The sequence below is a fragment of the Parus major genome, chromosome 11 (genome assembly GCF_001522545.3).
Source record: "Parus major isolate Abel chromosome 11, Parus_major1.1, whole genome shotgun sequence".
Lineage (NCBI taxonomy): Eukaryota > Metazoa > Chordata > Aves > Passeriformes > Paridae > Parus > Parus major.
The window spans coordinates 15,638,411-15,661,406 of NC_031780.1; the positions used below are offsets into that span (position 1 = coordinate 15,638,411).

At 39.2% G+C, this 22,996-nt stretch overlaps 1 protein-coding gene across 3 annotated transcripts in view; it reads right to left on the minus strand.

The window, feature by feature from the left end:
- The window catches only part of LOC107209655 (neural-cadherin-like), a 70,612-nt gene that overhangs the window by 14,914 nt on the left and 32,702 nt on the right, over positions 1–22,996 (minus strand). For all 3 annotated transcript variants that reach the window (XM_033517096.1, XM_033517098.1, XM_033517097.1), the window contains 18 exons: positions 21,234–21,376; positions 18,756–18,928; positions 17,611–17,779; positions 16,650–16,820; positions 15,948–16,120; positions 14,774–14,941; positions 14,325–14,574; positions 14,100–14,227; positions 13,070–13,256; positions 12,180–12,323; positions 10,827–11,110; positions 8,701–10,315; positions 7,546–7,639; positions 6,224–6,408; positions 5,781–6,010; positions 2,626–2,897; positions 1,603–1,817; positions 463–590 (listed from right to left, as the gene is read on the minus strand). In XM_033517096.1, the coding sequence (XP_033372987.1) occupies positions 463–590; positions 1,603–1,817; positions 2,626–2,897; positions 5,781–6,010; positions 6,224–6,408; positions 7,546–7,639; positions 8,701–10,315; positions 10,827–11,110; positions 12,180–12,323; positions 13,070–13,256; positions 14,100–14,227; positions 14,325–14,574; positions 14,774–14,941; positions 15,948–16,120; positions 16,650–16,820; positions 17,611–17,779; positions 18,756–18,928; positions 21,234–21,376 (4,729 nt within the window). The remainder of the gene's footprint in view (positions 1–462; positions 591–1,602; positions 1,818–2,625; positions 2,898–5,780; positions 6,011–6,223; positions 6,409–7,545; positions 7,640–8,700; positions 10,316–10,826; positions 11,111–12,179; positions 12,324–13,069; positions 13,257–14,099; positions 14,228–14,324; positions 14,575–14,773; positions 14,942–15,947; positions 16,121–16,649; positions 16,821–17,610; positions 17,780–18,755; positions 18,929–21,233; positions 21,377–22,996) is intronic.

Here is a 22,996-nt window from a genome sequence, read left to right on the forward strand (position 1 = left end):
GGATTTTCAGTGCTCTGCTTATCTTGCGAAAACCAGTAGAGCTAAAACGGAACCATCTAGCAAAAGCAGGCACTTCTCCACTTTATTTGTACTTTGGAGTATTTTAGCCACTTACACAAGACCTATAACTGCAAGTAAATAAACATCTGCTTCTTGTGCATAAGTAATGGATTCCAGCACATTCTACATGTGCTGTGGCAGAGCTTATAAAAGCTAAAGATTGCAGAATATGGGTCACAACATCAGTGGATTTGGAATTCACAATGAGGTTGTCCCAAAAATTACTATTACTCATCAAACTTACATGACCAGTTAAGACAATACATATTATCTGTTCTTTATTGAAAGGCTGTTCTTTATACCTTCCTGTCTTACACAGGGAAATATTTTAGAATATTGTGGAATTAATATTTTAGAAATATTAATATCCTGATGTGGGAAAAAAAAAATCCTATAACTGACCTGACCATTGGTTCTGACTTCAAGTCGATGCCACTTCTTGTCTGCTACATTCAGATGACTTGGAAACTGCAACACCACAGAACCTGAGCCATGGCTCATCTTCAGCACAGGAATACCACTAGAGAGTTCTAATACAACAGGAACAAGACATTAAATTCAGCTACAAAATGTCACTTTTTGGGTATCTCAGCCATTAGTGATTGTACTGATTTAATGGTTACTGCTATTCACATACAGGGGGTTCATTACAGAAATAAGCAGAATTATACCCTATGTCTTCTATTAAGCAGAAGTACTCATTCAGTGCATTATTTACTTATATACTTTAGATTATTCCACTTCTCTGTCAACACACTGAAACTAATTCCTGAGAAGCAATCTCCAATTTTATGATGCTCTGAAACAATTAATACATGCAGATTTCTTCCTTCCCATCTACTACTCAAATTTACAAGTAACTGCAAAGCAAGGAAAAAATGAGGTAAATTATTAACTACTCAACCACATTACCTTTCAATTAATCAGGAGAATATAAAATGCCAACCAGACTGTGCATTTGTATGTTAATTCACAAAAAACAAGCAGCAGTAACCTTTTAAATATGTGTCAACATAAAGCACTGAGTTCTACTTGTGGATGAATCTTCCCATGATGGCACGTGGTGCTGGATTCATCCATCACATCATTGCCTGTTCAAAAAAAATGTGCAAAATTGCCCCAAGACCAAAGGGAGTTTAAGTGGATTTCTTTTCTCACCAAACTAGGTAAGAATGACATGCAACTAAGACTGCACTACTCATGTAATACATATCTTCAAAGCACCTAAATTCCTTTATAGCACCACAGTTTTTCTAGGCAGAGTATTTATATATATATATATATATATATATCAATCTGTCTGTTTTACTTTCCCCTTCATTTCTACAACTCTGTGATGAAGCCAAAGCCAGAGGTGCAGGCTGCAAAAATAGACATCAAAGGAGAAAGACCAGTTAGGAAATGCTTCAAAATATTTTGACACCAGAAAATAAGTTACCTCATTAAATGGAAAAACAGAATTCATAGTCTACTTGTTACACTGGTCACAAACAATCTGTTCCCAATAACATTTAATTTTTTCACACCCTTTTGCAGAAGTACCTATGGCAATGAAGTTTTCTATACTCCCAGGTTCTGGATTTGATAAAGGGCCACTATATAGTAGAAGTCCATCTGGAACCACAGTAATAAACTCTAGAGAGAGTGAGCTTTCAAAACAAGGTCTGATGGGACGAAACCATGCATAACCATTTCCATGGAAACTGTGCTTAGTCTGCTGGCAGTCTGGTCCATGAAAGGAAGCAGGACAAAGACATCTGAAAGACCATAAACAGAAGAAATAGTCAAAATTCCCCCATGTTCAGTTTTTTTTTTTTTTGGTTTTACATGCAGCAAATGCAGAAGTTAAATCACAATTAAAAAACAGAAAAACAAAGGTTTTAGCAAAACCTTAGGGGTGTTTGGCAATTATTAAAATGCTCTGAAAGTACGAAGTATTTTTATTTCCTATATCAACTCCTTAAAAAAAAAAATAAAGAAGTATTTTTGAGGCCAAGTTTTTGATAACAATGAACTTTTTTCCTAAATAACACAGAACACCAAACATCAATTTATTCCAGAGTAAACTCCAGGAAATTAATTCCTAGCTGGAATTAATTTCACTAAGGGAATACTGCTACACACCAGGTGATGCTATAATAAAGCAAGTTTACTATCTAATGCTTTTCAGGCTCCTTATCACCCATTGTTTGAACTACATTTCACTCCTACATCCCTGCTGCTACCACTGATATTCACCTTTATTATTACTCTCCAGGAAAAGAGGAAAAAAAAACAGGGCACATATGCCTTCATCCTGAATTAGATGCTCCTAAAAAATGGCAAGTGCTAATTACGTGTTCCCCAGGGTTTTCTTTGTTATTCACACACTTTTTGGGACCACAGCCCCACTGGGGTCAGCAGGAAATTCCCTGTTGCCATCAGCTTTACACCCCAGTGCACTTGTGGGGCTTTTTTGTTTCTCCTCCAGACAAAAGTACACTTCTGGTTATTTCAGACCTGTAAGCACCACTCAACTCTGTAAAACCAGAGAGGAGAAACACCGTGTACTGCAGGTTCCCTCACCTGTAGCCACTCAGAGAGTCGATGCAAAGGCCCCCGTTGAGGCAGGGGCTCCGAGGGTAGGAGGAGCAGGGCTGGTGCTGGCGCTCGCGGGCGGAGCAGCCGCAGGTGCCGCGGCCGGAGGCGCTGAGGGACACGAAAGACACGCTCCCGGTGTCCGTCACTGTGGGGATGTCGCTCACACTGAGCTGGTTTGTACAGCCCTCGCTGCAGTTGGCACTCCTGCACTCGTCAACGTCGATCTGGGAAATGTTCAGCTGTAGAGCTGACTGCATCTAAGAGAAAAGACAGTTTAACACATCACCGCTCTCATCCCACGGAAAGCTTTTACCTCAGCTCTGAAAAATCGAAGCCATCAGAGACTTAATGCAGCGTTTAGTTTCTTGAGCATTGCTTGGTAACATCCCAAATTATTCAGGCAAGAAAAAAAATTTGAAAAATTCAGGAAACATTTCATTAAAAAATTACAGCAGCAGCATTTCCTAAAAACTTAATCATTGACATGACTGAGTGTGAACATGTTGAACGTGTACTGGTCTAACAACATTATTTCCAAGGACCAAAGCTCTGAGAGCAGTGACACTCCACCTTCTGAGCTGCAGCATCTGCATCACACCTCTCTGCACTTCAACAGCCACAGGAGTGTTTCAGCTCAAGCCAGGATAAATCCTTCCTCAGCAGTTAACACCCAGATATTATTTCTTACATTCTCTCACACAAAAGGATACAGACACAGGAAAATGCAGAGCTGAGCTGCTTTCAGTAATCATGTCCACAGACAGTGACCTGACAAGACAAGTCTGTAGCAACTTGGATTCAGTCTAACGATTTGTGCCCCATAAATTTACATTTCATGTCCAGCTGTCTGCAACAAAACACAGTCAGTTCAGCATACTGGATACTGTGTTTTATGCTACATTAATCTTTGCTAGTTCACTGTTTTTATTGTTAATTGGGGTTGCACCTGGAAGCCCAAGTACCAAATAAAAAGAGCCTCACTGTAACCACAGGTCTTTTAATGTAGGAAAAGTGACTCTGAGACCACAATTTCCATTCCAAATGGAGCAAGGAAGCACTGGCAGAGAGAGGGGGAAGGGAGCTGCTCACAGTGTAAGGGAAGAACACAGCTGCCATTAGTCCTGGCTTTTTGTCCTTCAGCCTGTACACCTAAATTACCACAGTTTGTTCTTTCCACTTATTTGGGAATTTTGCACAAGTGTCTGCTATAAAGCTTCAGAACCGAATCTGTATTTAGTGATTCAAATACACTGAAATGTCTATTTAGTACCTAAACCTGAGTTTGGGTGAGTGAGACAAAAGACCTCACTACTCTCACAGTGGTACACAAATGAAGAAGGTATACAAATGTAAAACTAACACTACAGCCTTATGTATTTAATATGGGTTTGGGGTTTTTTCCCAAACAGTAAAACATATGGCAAATAACTTAAAAATAAGCTTTGAAAAGATCAAAACAAATACACAAATACTAAAGTGCTTCTATTTTTTTCTCATTTCTGTAGTCATCTCAGTTCACCACTGTAAGAACTTTGATCTTTATAATCCTTTGTCTCTATATTCTCAAATATCATAATATATATTGATGCCCATGCCCCCAGAGGCACAGAGTGTATTTTATAATGACATGATGCATCCTGTCAATGCAGGGCTGTGTCTGCTGCCCACGTTTATCACCATCAGTGGAGAGTCTGTAATGCACATTTAGACATCTGTGTAATACTGTTATTGAAAAACTGTATATAAACAACCTTGGCTCCTTTAAAGTATTAGAATGGACTATTTTTTTTTTTTATTTTTCTAAATAAAAATTGCTGTTGCAAAACTATATCCCCAGGAGGTAATATAAACATATTATTTATGTAACAATTCAATAAGTAATTCCAGTGCTAATTACTTATTTTCTATATTTATAGTTATACACATAGGAAAAACTACTGGAGGAATTCTCCAGCTATGATTGGTTTTCTATAAACTATTGGTGATCACTCTCTAGAGCTATTCATTAAATATTGAAAGGTGATATATAATTAATAAAAACATATTTTTTCATTAAAATACGTGAAGCAATCCCCTTGTTACCACTTTGATGAATTCAGGTGTCATGTATTATGGCAGAGAATATTTGAAATCTATAGGATTTTCTATATTATTGTTGCAGTAATTCAATAAATATGCAAAAGAAGCAGTCATTACTCCTCATGAAGACTCTCTGCCTCTGGCATTCCCTATTTGGTCACTCTGAGGACTCTCATAATCCACAGAGCCATTCAAGATACACCAAGAAGGAAGCAGGTAGTAAGTTAAGACAGCTCTGTTTGGTTCCCAGACTCAGGCAGACTCCACCATATTCACACAAATGGCAAGTTCCAATTTCTCTTTGGAAAAAAAATCCATATGATGTACCACATATTAAACCTAAATAAAGCCAGGGCAAGTGAAAAGCTGAGCAGTGTCACTTTGCCTCTGTGCAGGGCTACAGAAAAGTTCAGGTGTGGCCAAGACAGACTGTGTGTGACTCAGACAGCAGGACAGTTAGGGAGCACCAAGGAGAGGAGGAAAATATCTTCCATCCAAAAAATATTTTCCCCTGACAACAGTAAAAGAAGTTGGGGGAAGATGGGACTTTGTATTTGAAGCTATCCTTTGGTGAGATAAATGCAACCACAGGACTGGTTGTTTCCATCTCAACTTCCCTGTTGCAACTCTTCCCTAAACCACACAGTCCTTCTTCCAGCAGCACTTTTCCTCTAAGTGTCACCTCTCTGTACTGAAGAACTTCTGTTAGGGTGGCATCAAGCCTCCACTCTGTCTAAACACAGGCTGATGTGGGGATTTGGGGATTACACAATGAAATGCTGACTGGAGAAAACACAGGGATCCCATGACAGCAATGCAGACCCATTTTTCTGCAGCTCTCCAGTGACTGTACACTGAACCAGAAGCTGGTGCAAACATACAATGCCAGTATGTCTGGCACTCAAATGAAGGGAGGAAACTTGAATTAAACACTTGTTTGACAGGTGTGTCTGTCCTGAATGAAGCAATAAAGCCCTTTGCAGTATAGTTTATCCACTGAGGTTTGGGATATACACCCTGCAAACTCAGTGTTTGGCTGAGTTCCACAGATGAGAACAAACCTCAGATTTAAACGCTGCCATCTCCGCATGCAGTTTCTCGGGTCTGTAATAGGCTGAGCCAGCATGGACTGCAAATCTCACATCTGTCTGTTTTCCATCCCTGCTCATCACACTGAAGACAATCACATCACTCAGCTTTGCAGGTAACAGTTCTGTAAAGAACTCCTTGAACTGGCCAAGTCTCGTTTTGCCGTGTTCATCTCTCCTTATGAACTCCTCTGCTGTGACATCTGGTCAGGGGATTCAAAAATAGATAAACATGAGCACCTGGGAGCTCATGGGTTAATTTCTCAATTCATTTCTTATTTAACAATATGGAAACTTAACAGAAAGTGCCCTACAGTAATAAACAAATCAAGTACTGATGCAATAATACCTACACTACATAAACATTCAGTTAGAGAAGCAGCTCATCTAAACTCTCACCAGCGAATAAAACCAACCTGAGAAACGCACAGTGGCTGAGTTTTGTATGGCTTCATTTTCCAGGTCTCTGACATGGATTTGTACTGTAGATATAACATCAGGACAAACTCCATCAGAAACTCTAACTCTTAAGTTGTATGTTCCCTGAGGAGTGTTATCCACCATCAGCAAAGACCCAGTCCTCTGATTTAATCTGAAAGATCTAGACAGAAAACTTCAATTAGGAAATCTTAACAAATTAAAGTTGAGGACTCTTTTTTTTCATTAATACCATTCCAAAGGCCTTAAATGTTAGTGTGAAGGTTAGAGGGCCAAAACTCATGGGAATTATCCAGCAACTTCCAAAAGGCACCTCAGGCACCTTAACTGAGAGATGACAATCTGCAGATCTTATAGAGATGTTCCTGCCACTCAGCTTTTCCCAGATTTGAACAAAAGCCATGTCCTGTTGAACCATGTGGTTCAGCACAGTCACCAGGGACAAGCCTCTGAGGTCAGCAATTGGGAGTGACAAACACACTGATCATTCCAGATTCTCACATCTCTATCTGGAACAGGATAAGTCTGTATAAAAACCTCTCACAGCATCTTCATCTGCCACCTCAAATGCCAGTAATCAGCAATTATGGAAAGAGTCCATGACCATTATCAAGGAACAGTGACCTCTTAGCATGGAAACAGGTCCAGGGGCTGCTGATAGTCAGAGTCTTTAATTCTCCATAAAGCTTTTAAACTTTCAGTCACAGCCCAACTAAAAGTCATGTTCACTTTCATGTCCATTTTTTCCCTTTTAGACAGCATATAGTTATGCCATAAATAATATCTAAGTAGGAATTAAGGGTCCAATTCAACATTTCAATTAACAGAAAAAAAACCTCACTAATCTGAGTCATGGTTTTCACATGCAATTGTAAATTTAGCCATCAAAGGAGAGCACCAAATTCCCTTCCACTTTTGATGAAATTACTCTATTCTTTGCTTTTAAATTCAGGATTTGTATTCCATCAACCCTAACATCTGAGAGCAAGTGTTAGAAACTGCCTATTTTTAAACTGGAGCTTACAAGAATGCACATTTTTACGTAAATTAACTATGACATCTGACTAAAAATCAACATCATAGTGTGATCCTGCATTGTCTTGGAAAAAATATTTCATGCAATAATTTCTTAATACCTAGTAACCCAAGTGAAAAAGGAAAAAGCATTCAAAAGGTACATCCCTTAATACACTCAATAACCCTGGCTTTATGCATATCCTGAACACAGAGAAATACATGGTGAGCAAAATAATTATAGAAGCATAAATATTACTCATTTTGACAGAAATACAATTCTCACTTGAGCAGTTTTCCTTCAGAGAGAAATGTTTTATTGTCCCAGTCGTCCTGATCTGGTGCAAACACTTCCCCAAGCACTGTTGTTGACCATTTTCCTGTTGAGATAAATTATAATAAATATGCATTTAATTTTTGCTTTTCAGTGCACTTTATATTCTGTCACATTCATTACTGCATTTATTATTTTCCAACTTCTGCTCAATTTAGTGATGATTATGAACCCAGATTCTTAAAACAATGCATAGCCTGTCATATGATTTCTGCCAGTTCTGGCAACGTGAGCACATTGGAGATGTCACATGAAAGAAGAAAAGCTGGAAACAGCATAAAACAACACTAGAATCAAACATAAACACAACTCTCTATAAAACTCTCAGACAAAAGAAAAATTAAAAATCACTATATCAGGAGTTAATTCTAAATGTTTCCTTGCCACTCTATTGTTTTGAAGAGCACACAAGTGGAACCCAGCAAAAGAGGGAGAGCATCTCACAGGGTACAGCTGGGAGAGAAGGACAAGAGTGGGGAAAGGAAAAGGGCAAGAAGACACCAAGTTGGGCCAGGTCTTGGTGATTTTTCAGGCCCTTGGGGGCTGACACAGAAGTGGAACATCCAATCAATTTTTCTAAAACAGCAAGAAGAACAAATCAAGGGAAGGAGACTTTTGAAATCCACAGTCCAGGTTCAGCAATAGAGGAAATTTTTAAGGTTCAAATCTGGAGCCAAGCCAACCTAGATGCTTCATTCTCTCATTCCTACAGTAGAATCTGGTCACATCTTTTTCTAATTTAGGCATACCAAACTCAGAAGATGTAACTTCAAAATACTTTCTGTAGATGAACACTCATTAATGGAAAATAGATTTTACGGGTTTATAAAAATACTACTTTTTCTGCAAGTTCAGTATACACCTGTTTGCAGCTAACAGGCTTTTGTAGATAATCTTTGACACAATGAAGTCTGAGTTTTACAAATATATTTTAATTATTCTACTTTACTTTGTAGTTTGCAGAACAGGAGATGCAGTTTTGAAGTATGTAAACCATTAAAGAAATTCATTAACAGACTGCAAGGAAGAAATTAAGTGTAAAACTCTACTATTTCATGAATCTGATATCATATCCAGAATGTGAGCTAACATCCAGCTGGCATTTACCTTTGTGGCTGTACACATGGACCTCCTTGTGGCCAGACTCGTGGCAGTTGTCGTTCTCATCCCCAATCGTTATAGTCAGGGTGCTTGTGGAGCTCATGGCTGGAATCCCACTGTCTGTTATAACTACTGGCAGGTGAAACACCTTCTGCTTTTCTCTGTCAAAGGACCTCAAAGCTGTTACAGTTGCTGTGTTATTTCTGTTGTCAGTAAGAGAAAAATCCAAGGAATTCTGATAATCAGGTGGCAATGAAAAGGTAAAGGGTGGCCCATTTTCCTCAGCGTCCGGATCAAACGCATGAAGCAGCTTTGATGTATGGTTCATGTGCACTATTTCAGGTTTCAATGTATTTTCCCAAACTACAGGCATGTATGGTGCCTCAAACCTTGGTCCATTGTCATTAATATCAAGCAAGTTAATTAGAACTGTAACACTTCCAGTGCGGGCGGGTGTCCCCTGATCTGAAGCTTGTACAATTAAAGCGTATTTTTGAATGGCTTCACGATCAAGTGCATTTGCCACAACCACGTGACCAAACTGGTCAACCACAAACTGTCTCATAGGATCTGAATCTGACTTTATAGAATACATAATCCTCCCATTCAAATCAGAGTCCTTGTCTGTAGCCCTCACTGTAGTTACTGTAGTACCTACAGGCACATCTTCAAATACAGGGTTTGTCTGAATAAACTGAGAGAGGAAAGCTGGGCTGTGGTCATTTGAGTCTTCAACTTCAATCAGGCACACTGCAACACTAGAAAAATCCAGATCTTCCACAGTAATAGTAAGATTAAACTGTCTTTCACGGGCATTCTCAAAATCCAACTTCTTTTTCAGTCGAACAGTGCCACACTGCCATTCTTTGTCATTCTCAATATAAAACTTCTCATCTGGGTCTCCCCTGATGATACTGAACATCAAGTCTGCATTGTCCCCAATGTCTGCATCCGTAGCACACACCTGCAGCACTTCTGAGTCGATGGCAGTGTTCTCAGGAATTGCTGCCTGCCACAACGCCTTTGTGAATTTTGGAACGTTATCATTGATGTCTGCAACCCAGACAGTGGCAGTGGCAGTTCCTGTGAGCCCTCCCCCATCTCTTGCTTCAACAGTAAGAAAATAACTTTCAGTCCTCTCCCTGTCCAGCAGTCCCCCTGCCACGTGGATGGTCCCAGTATTGGGGTTGATATTAAACATGTCAGTACCAAACTCGTTCCTCACATTCTCTGTTATCCTGTACGTCAGGACAGCGTTCAGACCAACATTTGGATCATCGCGATCGACTGCAACCATTTCCATGACTAAGGTGTCCGCAGGAGAGTTCTCAAAGACATTCCCATTGCACTCATCAGGCATGCAGGTGAACGTGGGAGCATTGTCATTGATATCCCACACGTTGATGATCACATCAGCAAACCCTGTAAGTCCTCCTCCACCCTCATCAGTAGCCAACACAATGAATCTCCAGAGCGCTCTCTCTTCCCGGTCCAGCCTCTTGTGTGAGTAAACGCTGCCTGTTTTCTCATCTATTGTGAAAATATCAGCTGCACCATACCCATGCAGGGAATATCTCAAATCTCCTCCATCAACACCACTATCAGGATCACTGGCCATAACCTATAAAATTTTGGGAAAAAAACAAAACATAGAAAGTATGAAATATGCAGTGACTGCATCACATCCCATATGCTGCTCCAGTCTAAAGGAGTCCAAGCAAAATCATATGACATGGTATTAACATGTGCATGCTAGGAAATAACAATTCCAGGGACAATTCCAAGCAGGCAAATATGCATTTTAAACAATATTAACAGTTTAACAATTTTAGTACTAAAATAATACTGTATTTTTCATATTCATACAGGTAATTTAAATATGATGTTCTGATAGCTACTTTAAATTATCTATTATTTAAAAAATGATCCATCCTGTTTATCCTGCTTACTTATTATCCCTGTAATTTTTTTCCACAAAAGTTCATTTCTTCTCTTCAGTGACAAAAAATCTTTATCAAACTAAACTTTATTAATATATGTGTGCTGAGTTATTTTTATTTAATTGTACCACAGGTACAATAATCTGCACTCTTTCATTAAAATATTATAATCTGTGGAACTGCATACACTACCTGAAGTACAAAGATTGGTAAGGCATCCAGCTCCTCAATTATACTTCCGTAGTATTCATTGATAGAAAAAACTGGAGCCTCATCATTTTTATTCATGATGTTGATGATGATAACTGCATAGTCCTCCCATTTCCCATCAGAGGCCAACAAGTGGATCTCATACATTTTTTTTTCTTCATAGTCCAGTGGTTGGGCAATGAAAATGGCTCCTGTTTCTGGATCTACATCCAGCACTCCTCCTGTGTTCCCAGCTGTGATCTGATACCGAAGTTTAGCATTTGTTCCTGTCAATTACCAACAGCATCAGAAAACACATATTTCTTGAAACAGATTGATGGTGAAGTACAAATCACACAATAACTGATTAGTGGTATTATTTTTATCATTTCTGTGGTCTTTTAAAACATACAGCTATGTCAGATTGCTTAGCAGCATTTTCAATTCTGGTGTGTCCAGCTGCAGTTTGTCTCTACAAAATGTGTCTATGTAATGAAGTAATAATTCTTTTTTTACTTTATTTAGAGGGCAGAAATGAAGTGCCATATATCCATCACATCAGGCCCCCTGTCCAACACTACAGAGCAGGTTTACAGGCAGCCTAAGCACCAAACTAAAAGTTCCTTGAATAGGTAAATCCCTTCTGCAGTACATCTTCACCCCATTTCCCTCAGCCTCCTACAGAGTGGGAGGATTCCAGTCCAGTCAGGATTTTCTTGCACTTCACAAACACACAGAGAACAGTCCTTGGGACTTGTGCAACAGCAAAAAAAGCAGTGTTTCACCATACAGTGAAGCTGAATTATCAGTGCTCCATGGTCAGAAGATGGAAGCATGTACTGATCCCTCTCTCCTTTATGAGCACTGATTATGTACTTTTAGGTGATTAGAGGCTGATTTTCTGGCTGATGTGAGGATAAAACAGTGTAGCTAAAATTCATCACATGTATTTAGGAAGTCTAGATTCAAATAAAACAAACAAACCAAACACAAACTATACTGTCCATCATAGAGAAAGCAGAAGAATCTCACTGAAATCAAGTCTGACTTATTCTAGTTAACCAGGACATTTTTATTGGCACCCATTTGTAAGAAAATGATCTGATCTATAAAAAATCTTTATCTGCAGGCACAGAAATTATCTCCTATCATCCCACATTAGTGCATGTCTCCTGAAATAAGAGATTGTGCCTCGCAGCTCTGTTATGAACTAATGTTCCTGCCTCATCAGTGCACGCTTAAAGAAGTTTTACAATCTAGAGGCAGAAAGACATTTCCTTTTCTCACACCACCAAATATGTCTCGGTGTCCTGAGATCAACTGATGAATATTTTGGACAGAACTGTGGATGATTACCTTCATCCTCATCGTTGGCACTGACTGTGAGGATGGTGGATCCCACATCCTGGTCCTCGTCCACGCTCACCTCGTAGACGCTCTGCGCAAAGACGGGCTGGTTGTCGTTGACGTCGCTGACGGACACGCGCACGTAGGCTGTGTCTGCAGAGACAGGGAGCCAGAGATTCAAATCCCCAGCTGTGCCACTTCTGTCAGCTACAATCCCTTAACCTGCCTGCCTGCACATTCAATGAAGACAAATATGCAGACAATACAGAAACAAACCCTTAGGGCTGTGGACCATATATATACCAACATTACTCAAAAGAACTTGGGTATCAAATAAATGTCACGTCCAATTTGTTTAAACACATACTACATGAATAATTGAACAGTTGTTGCCTAATATGGTAGTTGTACAGTGTTTAGTCATAACTTTTCGTCCTGAAGCCTCAAAATTTTAAGGTTTTATTTAAGCAAGTTGATCAATTGAGAAAAGGATTTTCTATCTTGCATATTCCTGCTTCACAATTACTTCTGACTGAATACTGTACCATAAGCAGTGCTTTGAGAAACAATTGTACTGCCCAAAGATTTGCATCCTACAGATAACAGGCATATCTTTGCAGGCTAGAAAACACTCTGTAAACTCTAAATACGAAGGCCTATAGTTTTTTTTTATTTCAGAACAAAAACTTTCTTGACCATCATGTAAAGTTTATCTTCCAGCTCCCACACAACTGTTGCACAGATAAATGGTAAAAAAGCCACCAGAAAACCAGAACAACAGACACTCTTTCACAAGATGTGGGAAAAAAAAAATAAATTACCATTTACTCTTGTATATCAGAGCTTCTGTTTTCAGACACAATCCAAGTAGTATCACACCACAGCCGTCTGTCTCTTACCAGAGTTTGGCTTTCCATGCTTCCCAGGTCGAGCTGATTCAGACCCATCCACTGACTTGACTTCTAGCAGGTAGGAGCCCTTCTCCTCTCTGTCAAACACAGAGGTGGTGTAAATGGAGCCTGTCTGGGGGTCCAAGCGAAAACAGGTGTAGTCTCTGCCACTGTCATGTAACAGGGAGTAAGTTATCTACAGGATTAAAAAGAAGTTGTTAATATATACTTTCCTTTTGTTGAGTATTTCACAGCTAGAATAGTACTTAAAGAGAGGAAGAACTGTCCCATGTCCAAGTACTTGATCAGGCCAAGGAAGCTGGGTAAAACTTCAGCTTCAGCAATCTGGTCTAAAGCCAATTAACTTCCTTGACTGCTGATCTGTAAAGGAAAACAATTTATCTAATCAGCTCCTGATTTCACTAGCACACGTTTGTACAGTGCTTGTGCTGCAGTACTCAAACTCAGCTAAAGATCCCAAGTATTTATGTAACAGCCAGGGCTGCATTTGAACCTGCTCAGGATCCCAGACCATGTTCTACCCTCTATTATATGCATGGTTTTGTGACCTGACTTCAGCTTGCACTCTTGTTCTAAGGATGTAGCTATTTTTGATTTCTTTAATCAGCACGGAATACATCCCCTTTGGGTGTTAACTTGCCATATTTTGTAAGGATTCAGTATGCACTACTGCCAAGGATTTCCAACTCACAGAACCTCTTAACACAGCTTTTTCTCCATTCATTTATCCAATCTCATTTTAGGTCTGTGTAGGACTTTCCAAACAAGGGAATTCTACAGCAAGTATTTCAACTAAGCTACAGGCTGTGTAAATATTTCCTCTTTTTTTTCTGTCTCACACCTACTAGTTTTAGTTGCATTTTTCACATGGCAACACAGAGAGGTATGTAATTAACTACTTTATTTCATTAGTCATCTCTTTTCTAGGTTGAAGACTTCCAGACTATTTTAACCATTGCTCATGCAGAAGTTACTCCACAGCTTTCATCAGGGAAGATGAAGGTCGCCACTTTGTTACCTGCCCATGCTGACCAAGGTCGAGGTCGGTGGCAGACACCTGAGTGACAAATGTCCCCACATCAGCTCCCTCTGTTACTGAGGCCTCATATATGGATGAGGTGAAGAATGGGACATTGTCGTTGACATCTAGAACATCAAAAAGAGCACACAGAGAGAAAACTGTAAAACTTGAAAAGAAATCAGTGCAGGATTATACAGTGACATCACTGAACAGCTCACACACCTGTAACATTAATATAGACCGTGGTGAATGCTGCCAGAGGAACTGCAGCCACGTTCTGCGCTCGCACCCGCAGCAAAAAGCTCTTTGTTGTTTCATAATCCAGAGGCTCAGCTACCAGGATTGAAGCAGAACCATCATGTCTGTTTGGAGTCAGGTAGAAACGAACTGGCATGTTGGTCTCTGGGACAAGCCCCTCTTCCAGGTTGTAAGTGACACGGGGATCTCCAAGGGGAGAAGTTGCTTTGATTGTCTGCACAGTTCAAAAAGTAATCAACCCTTCTGTAAGCACAGCAACATTTCAACATTTCTAAAAGCTTTTCTGTTTTGATTCTCCCAGATATTCAGCTACAAAACACAAACCTCTTATAAAAGCTCGCTACAATTGAAGCAAATAAACAATGTTCAGTTACTCTGTGGCCTGAGAGCTACAGACAGACAAACAACCTTACCAAAATTGAGGCATCCCGTGTCGTATTCTCTGGAATAACAACTTCATAGCTGTCTCTTTCCCACTGTGGAGGCTGGTTTTTTGCACTGGTTACAGTTACAGCAAGTTCAACTTTACTGCTCCTGTTGCCTCCATCTGTGGCAGTAATCTCTCGAATTATAGATGACTTCTGAACAGTAAAAAAGGTTTCATTACAGAAGGTTTACAGCGGGTCTCCAAAATAAATTAAAACATAAAATTAAAGGTAGACTTCAAAAAAACCTTCACAGAAGGAAAATATCTGAAGCTGAACTCAAAATATGAACTAGGTGTAAATTTTATGAAAATTCTGTTTATTTTATTGAAGATGGTTGGCAAATGTTGCTGCATGTCTGTAAACCTAAGCAAATGTCACACAAAATTTAAAACCAAACATAAAGAAAAAAATCACTTTGTGGATGCCTTATTAACAGTTCCTGTTATTACCTATTAACAGTTCTTGTTATTAGGCCTGTAGGGTTCTTAGATTCATTAAATACATTAAAAGGGTACACCCTTCACCAAACTCAGAAGTTAAATGTCAGTATTAAAAATATCTATTTAAAGACTGACATCCAGAACAATAGTTCCATTCCAAAACAAATTACTTTAAAACCTGAAAATATCAAAGTGCTTGTCTAGGTATATACAAGGTATATTTAGGTGTAGGTATATTTAGAAATAGCTGAAAAGGATCAATCTTAGATAACTACGTGAATTATGCTTTTACCTTCCTGAGGGACAGCCATGCTTAATGCACCACAACTGACATGTATCAAGTTGGGAATCTGTATCAGGACCAAAATTTCACTTGTTCCCATTCAGGTTTGTGTCTTGACTCACTGCCTGTTAACACAATGAAGTCCAACACTTTGGTTCTTGCTCCCCTGCTTACGACCTCAGCCCTCCAGCCCTTGGGATCAGCATGCCAAAGGCAGGGAAATGGGATGAGCAAGTCCCAGAGGCAGTGCTGTGGCTGCTGCTGCCCAGCTGAAAGCAGGGCATGCTCATATGCAATCCACAGTGCATGAACCCAGCAGCTAAAAGCCTTAGACTCATGTTTAATTTAAATAGATGTATTGATCCTTTAACCTGACCTCAGTCCCTCCTATGATATATTGAAATAGTCAGCTTCAAAAGGAAAGCAAGCACCATACCTGAGATATGGGCTGGTTCACAAACACCCAGCCTGTGGTAGGATTAATCTGTAAATAATTTGGTTCATCACTTGCCATGGAATATGTAATGGCAGCATTTGAGCTGTAGTCATCATCACGGGCTGCAACACGCAGGAAGCTGGTCCCAACTCTTGTGTCCTCTCTGAGGAAATCTAATGTAAGGAAAGGATATTGCAAACTGATCATTAATTTGCTAAACTACCATGGCCATTTTAGCAAGTCATAAAGAAATAACTGCCATACACTATTACTTTAGTACAATTTTCTCTTCCTTGGAACAATGGCCACGCACATTGAGTATTTTAAAGGGTTGCTATTACTACAGAGCTCAGATCATATCTGAACTTTGTATCACCTCATTCATAACCTGGAATTCTTATTTCTTATAAGATACTTCTTTTAACTGTATTTTAACTCCGAGAATAATTGCTCTGGATGAATGACATGGTCATTGTTTCAAGGAACTTTCCCAGAAGGCAGGCCTATGAGCCAAGGCTGTACATGTTACACCACATACTACACAGAATAACAGCTCTGCAATTAATAAGCAAAGTGCATCTCTGGATGCATCAAAATTTGTCACATATTCTACTGCCAGGATAGGCAAAAACCCAAAAATCTGAGACATGGGGTACGCTCACACTCAGGGCACTGAAACTCTATCCAATGACTCTCAATTACATTCATAGTGGGTGTTTTCAAATCTGGGGTCATTGTCATTTTGGTCCAGGATGACAATATTTATCTGACATATCCCAATGAGTGGCTCCGCTGCCTGATCTGTTGCTGTCACAGTGATGGGATATTCCCTCTGTTTCTCTCGATCAAATACCTGGACAGTTGTCAGAACTCCTGAAAACAAATTAAACATCAAAGAGTTAAAATTCTGTGCATCTGGCAACAGTCTACATGCAGATGTTTATTTTCTGTCAGTTCATTGGGATACAATGCAGTAGGTTAAGGACACCTGTAACATTAACTTCAGGTTCAAGGATCCAACCCTGAGATTTAACAATTGAAACATCTGGCACTGTACTGCTCAGGCAGACTCAAACTTTAATTACACTTACATCTACACAATAGGAATTTGAATTAGAATGGAAGTGTAATTTAAGTTTAGAAAATGGAGTTAAGCACAAATGAAGCGTATGAGTTTCTCAAAAAAATATTTCTTTTGAAGAGCTGTAAGGTAAAGGAAAGGAATGTTTTGTATCTTTAATCCTCCAGAAATTCAGCCTGAACTTAGTTCTGGCCTTCTCAGATTTAGCTCCTTTGCTGCTTGTAAGACTGCTGTCATTTGGATACATCACTTATATGCCATTAGAAATGTTGCAAGACAATGTGCACTTAAAATAGGTTTGTCTGGATTTTTAAAATCCAGTTACAAAAGCACACAAGTTACTTCACAAAGCAGAACTTCCACTTTTCGAGGAAAACATCAGTTTCAGTTCAGTACTGGGGACATGTATGAAACTTAGTTGCATGGAACACTTGTTCATGCAGTTAATACTTGGTTTTATACTTGGTCTGCTGTCAGGACTCTAAATGAAAAAGCATGAGGCCGGATTTTATCTAATCCTTTTTTCCAAGAGTGTTACAGGGTGGTTCTCTATGCCATTATCAGGTCTCACACTTGCTTTACCTGTATCAGGATGAATGCTAAATGCTGGCAGGACACCATCTCTGTGCATCAAGCCATATTTCACTACACCATTGGCCCCTTCATCAGCATCAGTGGCTTCAACCTGCAGAACAACAGTCCCTGAAGGCTGATTTTCCAGGACAGAAGCATGTTCCCGATAATACTGGCACTAAAAGAGGGGACAAAAAGAAAGACAGGAAGAAAAATATTAAAAAGAGAAAAATTAAGAACTTCCCTTGCCATTTGATTTAAAGATATACTAGGAGGGGAAAAAAAAATAATTATTTAGCTACATTTGCTTTGCCATGCTCTGCTGTTAAAGCTTTATCTGTACCATGATTAATTTAAATTTCCCTTGCTATTTTGTGGTTATACAAACAACACATAACATGAGGCCACTGAGCATCTCCAGCTGATGCAAATATTTGGAGAAAAAGTTACTTTCCAAATGCAAATATTCTTATATATTAGCAAAGAATAATAAAAAGAGGGCGTGCACTTGCCCAAACCACAGAACTGTTTTGATAAAAAAGGGATTTCTACACAAAGCAACTTTGTCAAGGAGAGGCTACTGAGAATTTCTAAGATGGACAAGAATAGTTGTTGACTTTTCAAAATATGCAACACTGCTCATCAACATCAGAGCCATCAGTACCACACATCAAATATTTAGACAGCAGATCTTTAATATGACTTAACATTCTAAAACCAAATGCAAGCATTTATTTTTTACAGTCCTTCTCTATTCAAGCTAAAACACTCATTCTTCTCTCTTTCATTAGTTCCAGACACACGATCATCAAAGGAAGCCTATGCAATTTACAGAAGTATTCTGGAGTATTTTGGAAAAAGCACACTGCCTAGACAGCTACCCCTATGGATTCCTGCTCACATGTGTCACATGGGATCTCCCAAAGTGTTTCACTTGGCCTCACCCTGTGAAATGCCAGAGATGTTCAGGGAACAGACAGGAGCTCACAGGAGCTGTTCTGCCAGAACAAACCCTGAAAGCCTTAGGGAGGGGATGGAAAAGAAGGAGAAGACAGGACTCAGAGGGAAGTTCATCTGCTGCACACCTGCAGTGCCAACAGTGTTAAAACACTTTTACACAGTCCAGTACAAATGACAGAGGCTCATATATTTACCTTCTGAAAGACAGGTTTGTTATTGTTGACATCATCAATTTTCACAACAACCTGGGCAGTACTTGTGAGAGGATGGGGCCCTCCAGAGGCATTATCATCAGTAGCTGTGACATTCAGAACATATTCTGTCCCCTGCAGCTTAGGAAATGGGCTTGCACGAAGTCTAACTAGCCCTGTAAAAACAACAGGTTGTGGGGTTTTGCTGCATTAACCCATTCCCATTATTCTCCTCACTAGTATGCATGAAAATAAAGCATGCTGGTTGCCTGTTCACCAATAAAACATAAGGCTGTGCTGTTTAATTTAGCTATGGTGTTTTTACTGCAGTCCCACATTAAAACAAAATTAAGACACCACAACAGGTTTGTCCACAGAGCAAACTGAGCCAACAGCCACAACTTCAGGTGACCTGCACAGAATGGATCTCATCAATCTGCAGCTGCCACGGACAGCTCAGCTGAAGCTACTTCAAGTTTACCTTCCTGCAGCTCAGTCACAGCAGCACTGAGCTTCAGAGGCACAGGCTGAGAAACCTCTCTTCTGCCCCTCTCTGAACTCCCAGGGGACACACCCTGCTGGGTGGGACACAGAGGCACTGGCAGAAAGAGAGGTGCTACAAATGCTAAGGGACCACAGCTGCCTGAGATCCTGCAGAAAGCAGCTGTCATTCTTTTGCTCCACCCTCCATCACATCTCTAATTCATCAGGAATAATCACAATTGTCATCACAACAGCATCAATGTCACTCAATTTCCTTGAAAATGTATTGGTTTAGCTGCAGCACTTATCTTTGACACTTTTACCTCCACAATTCTACTACAAGAGGGTACAGGCTATTCCCCTGACATCATTCCTGAATAGAAACTGCTGTAAGCCACTGTAAAAACTTTTAATGGTTTATTCAGCAACAAAAGCCTAAAAGTGTTTTGGAAAAAAATGCTAATGTTCCTAAAGTTAAGTTTAAAATACTATAAAATTAATCGGCAAAAAGGTAAAAATGTAACTATACATGATTTTCATTATTAAAAATGTGGGGCCAATCCCAAGAGATGCTATCAATCAAATGTTAAGATGCTCTGACCAAGAAAATCTGTTTCTTACAAAAAAGATTTTCAGAAGTGTCAGGTATATTAATGCTGTAGCATTTGGACACTTTCAAAACCTTTGCTCCTCTTCAGGTGCCAAAGCATCTGTAGAAATTTAACTCTTGGAATCTACAATTCTATTTTTATGAAGTCAGAAAGGAGTAAAGGAGCTCACAGTAAACTCAGGGTCATGATCCAATGCTTGCAAGTTACCTGCAGACCATATTTTTGGGAACATTTCAGACTCTAACATTAATATTGCAAAACCATGATTGCATTGAAATTAAAATTTCATGTTAAGTGAACTCTATGAAATAAAGTGAAGGAATAACTAAGGGCAGCTTACTCCTTCCTATGTATTCAGTGCTTCTGGTTTGGAAAATCTAAATTCAGATTTTGATTGCAGTTCAAAATACAAAGTAGTTTAACTGAAGTTAATTAAGTTACTTCAATCCTTCAATGGGATTTCAATTTGTTTGCCTGTTTCAATCTCAAAACATCCTCTTCTGTTTTTCCAAGCAATCAACAGCAAATAAATCCTATTAATTTAAAGGGATATGCCAACCTACTCAGATGTTGGTGTTTGTGCACTTATTTTTTTTCTAATGAGGACACCAATGTGGTGGGAACCTTTCCTCTTTTCATGTTTTGAAAATATGTGACTCTTGTAAAGAACTTAAAAAGATGTAAAAATTGGCATTTCAGAACAAATGCCTTAAACTGCAAAGTATTCTCCACACCTCTTTTTTTGCCTCATGCATGCAGTATTCTAGGTTAACAACACAGATCATGTGAATGATTTTAGCCTTATATAAAAAATATACTTTGTTAGTTCAGATTTTATATACTTTTACCTTCACTGAAATACAACAGTGGTAGTCTCATTCCACATAAAAACACATAATTTTGTGTCAGTACAACACAGATAAGCTCAGCCAAGAAATGTTTGCTCTCACCAGCATAATCAGGGCATTGACACAGGCATGGGGTGGGAAAAGCCTCATCTAAATTCCCAGATGTCCAGTTTCTTAAATTAAACTCTATTCAGATACTTGTCTGACATTTTGGAATGTCACCCTGTTATCAATAATAACATTCTCTATTAAATTACTGGCTCTTAAGCTACCTGTTATCTATAATAATGCCCTCTATTAAGTTACTGACTGAAAGCAAACACTGAGGAGCTAAAAGAGTTCAATCATACACAGATTTTAGGAAATGGTACCTTTTTTTAATATTGTAAGAGAGAAGATGCATTCTTTCCCTGTACTTTTTTTAATTAAGCTTCAAAGATAATGTGTGCTATCCAGTTTGATAGTAAGACCAAATTCAAGGTGCATCACAACAGAATCACCATTAGGAGCACAGCAACAAGGAGCTAACATATAATTACCTTTTTTAGGGTCGATAACAAAGTTTCCTTTCTGATCCCCAGACAGAATATCGTATGTGACGCCATCTCCATCAGGATCAACAGCATTAACTGTGGCAATCAGCGTGTTTGGGCCTGCATCTTCAGAAACAAAGCTCCTGTAGCTGTTAAAAACAGACAACAGTACATTCATGAATTTAACCAGGGTATAATAGACAGAGAACTAAGCTTTACAACACCTGCTAACTACCTGTTCAAAGGGCACTGCAGGAATTTGTAATTTCCTAACACATTTACACTGATATGATGCTTTTTGTTAAGCAGTGAAATGATAGCATTGATGATCTGTCCAACCATGCACACACCTTTCTGTTTTTACCCCCACATTTCCACTCCAAACTTCCAGCAGTACCACAGCCTTGAAGATGAGCTGTGCAACAAGGCTTGTGCTAAATGCAGAATTCCCTTGGGGCTTTTTAATTTAAAAAAATGAGCTTCCTGATTCACAGACTCCAAGCAAACATTTGCTAAGTTAAAGCAGTTCTTGTTACAGCACTTTCTGACACAAGCCCTCAAAAGACTTTCAGCACAGTCCTTGTCCCAGCAGGACTCAGATGAGAGTGAGATGTGGAGGATATGTGCATAATGTCAGTTTTACAAAAATCTCTGCTCAAGTCCAGACACATCACTGACATTGTAAGCTCTTAAGAGGCATTATCAGCCTAAGCTTAATGCTCTCTGGAGTAGAAAAGCCCCCTGCTTTAGCAAAGTCCCAAATATTTATTATTTTATCTGACTGGATTGAGCATGTGTCAGACTAAGCATCCACCAGGCCTGTCCACAGTCAATATCCCAAAGCTCAGCTGTAAGAGTGAACTGCAGCTGTCTGTACCAGCATAATATAGATTCAACACTGGGTTAGAGTGCTTATGGACACACTGGACAGCTGCTGAGAACTGCAAACAAATTTAAAGGAAAAGAAAATGGATGCACAGAAAACCTGTTCCTTCACTTTTGTTGTTATGTGTGTTTTCTATGAAACCTCCATAGAAACAGCTTCAATTCTTCCCCCAATTTTATATGCAGTGAAGTAAGAGAAGCAAATCATTCTGTTTTAGCTCAGTCACAACCCTCAAGACATCATCTTAACTCTGCATCTCAAAAGCAAATGAACAGTAATCCTGATAATTTTTTACATGAAATACAGGGAGAGAGGAGTTCAGAAGAGATCTCTTAAAAGACAGAATGTAAAAACTGACAACATGAAACAGAGTGGTAGCCTTAAGCATTTCATAACTGAGATAAAGAATAACTGTGATGAAAGAGAGCTTGTGGCAAGGAATGATGAGTTTATAGTGGGCTGTAAATCTGTTTGAACAAAGGGCTGGAAGGACATCATCATCACCTAGATTTGTGTTAGACTGCCACAGAGCACAGCATTAACTGCAAACAGTCTCTCAACAGGCCCCAATTTACATGTGTTCACAATGGTTCTGTTTCATGGAAAATTTCAACTAAGTTCTGTCTGAAATTTAACTCTGGGTTCAAAATATTTTTCATAACAGGAAAGATAAAGCAAAATCAAAGCCCAAGTAACCAAAAACTGAAGATAACTTGCATACCAGGAGATGAATTCAATTCCAATGCCCATCTACACATACACACCAACAGTGGTTTCCCTGCTACTGCACAGAGAATGGAAAAGTTTCTTGTGAAAGTTTGGTAATTTAGAATAATATTAATTTTAATCATATTCTTCAGTAAACAAAGTACAAGAGCTGGCA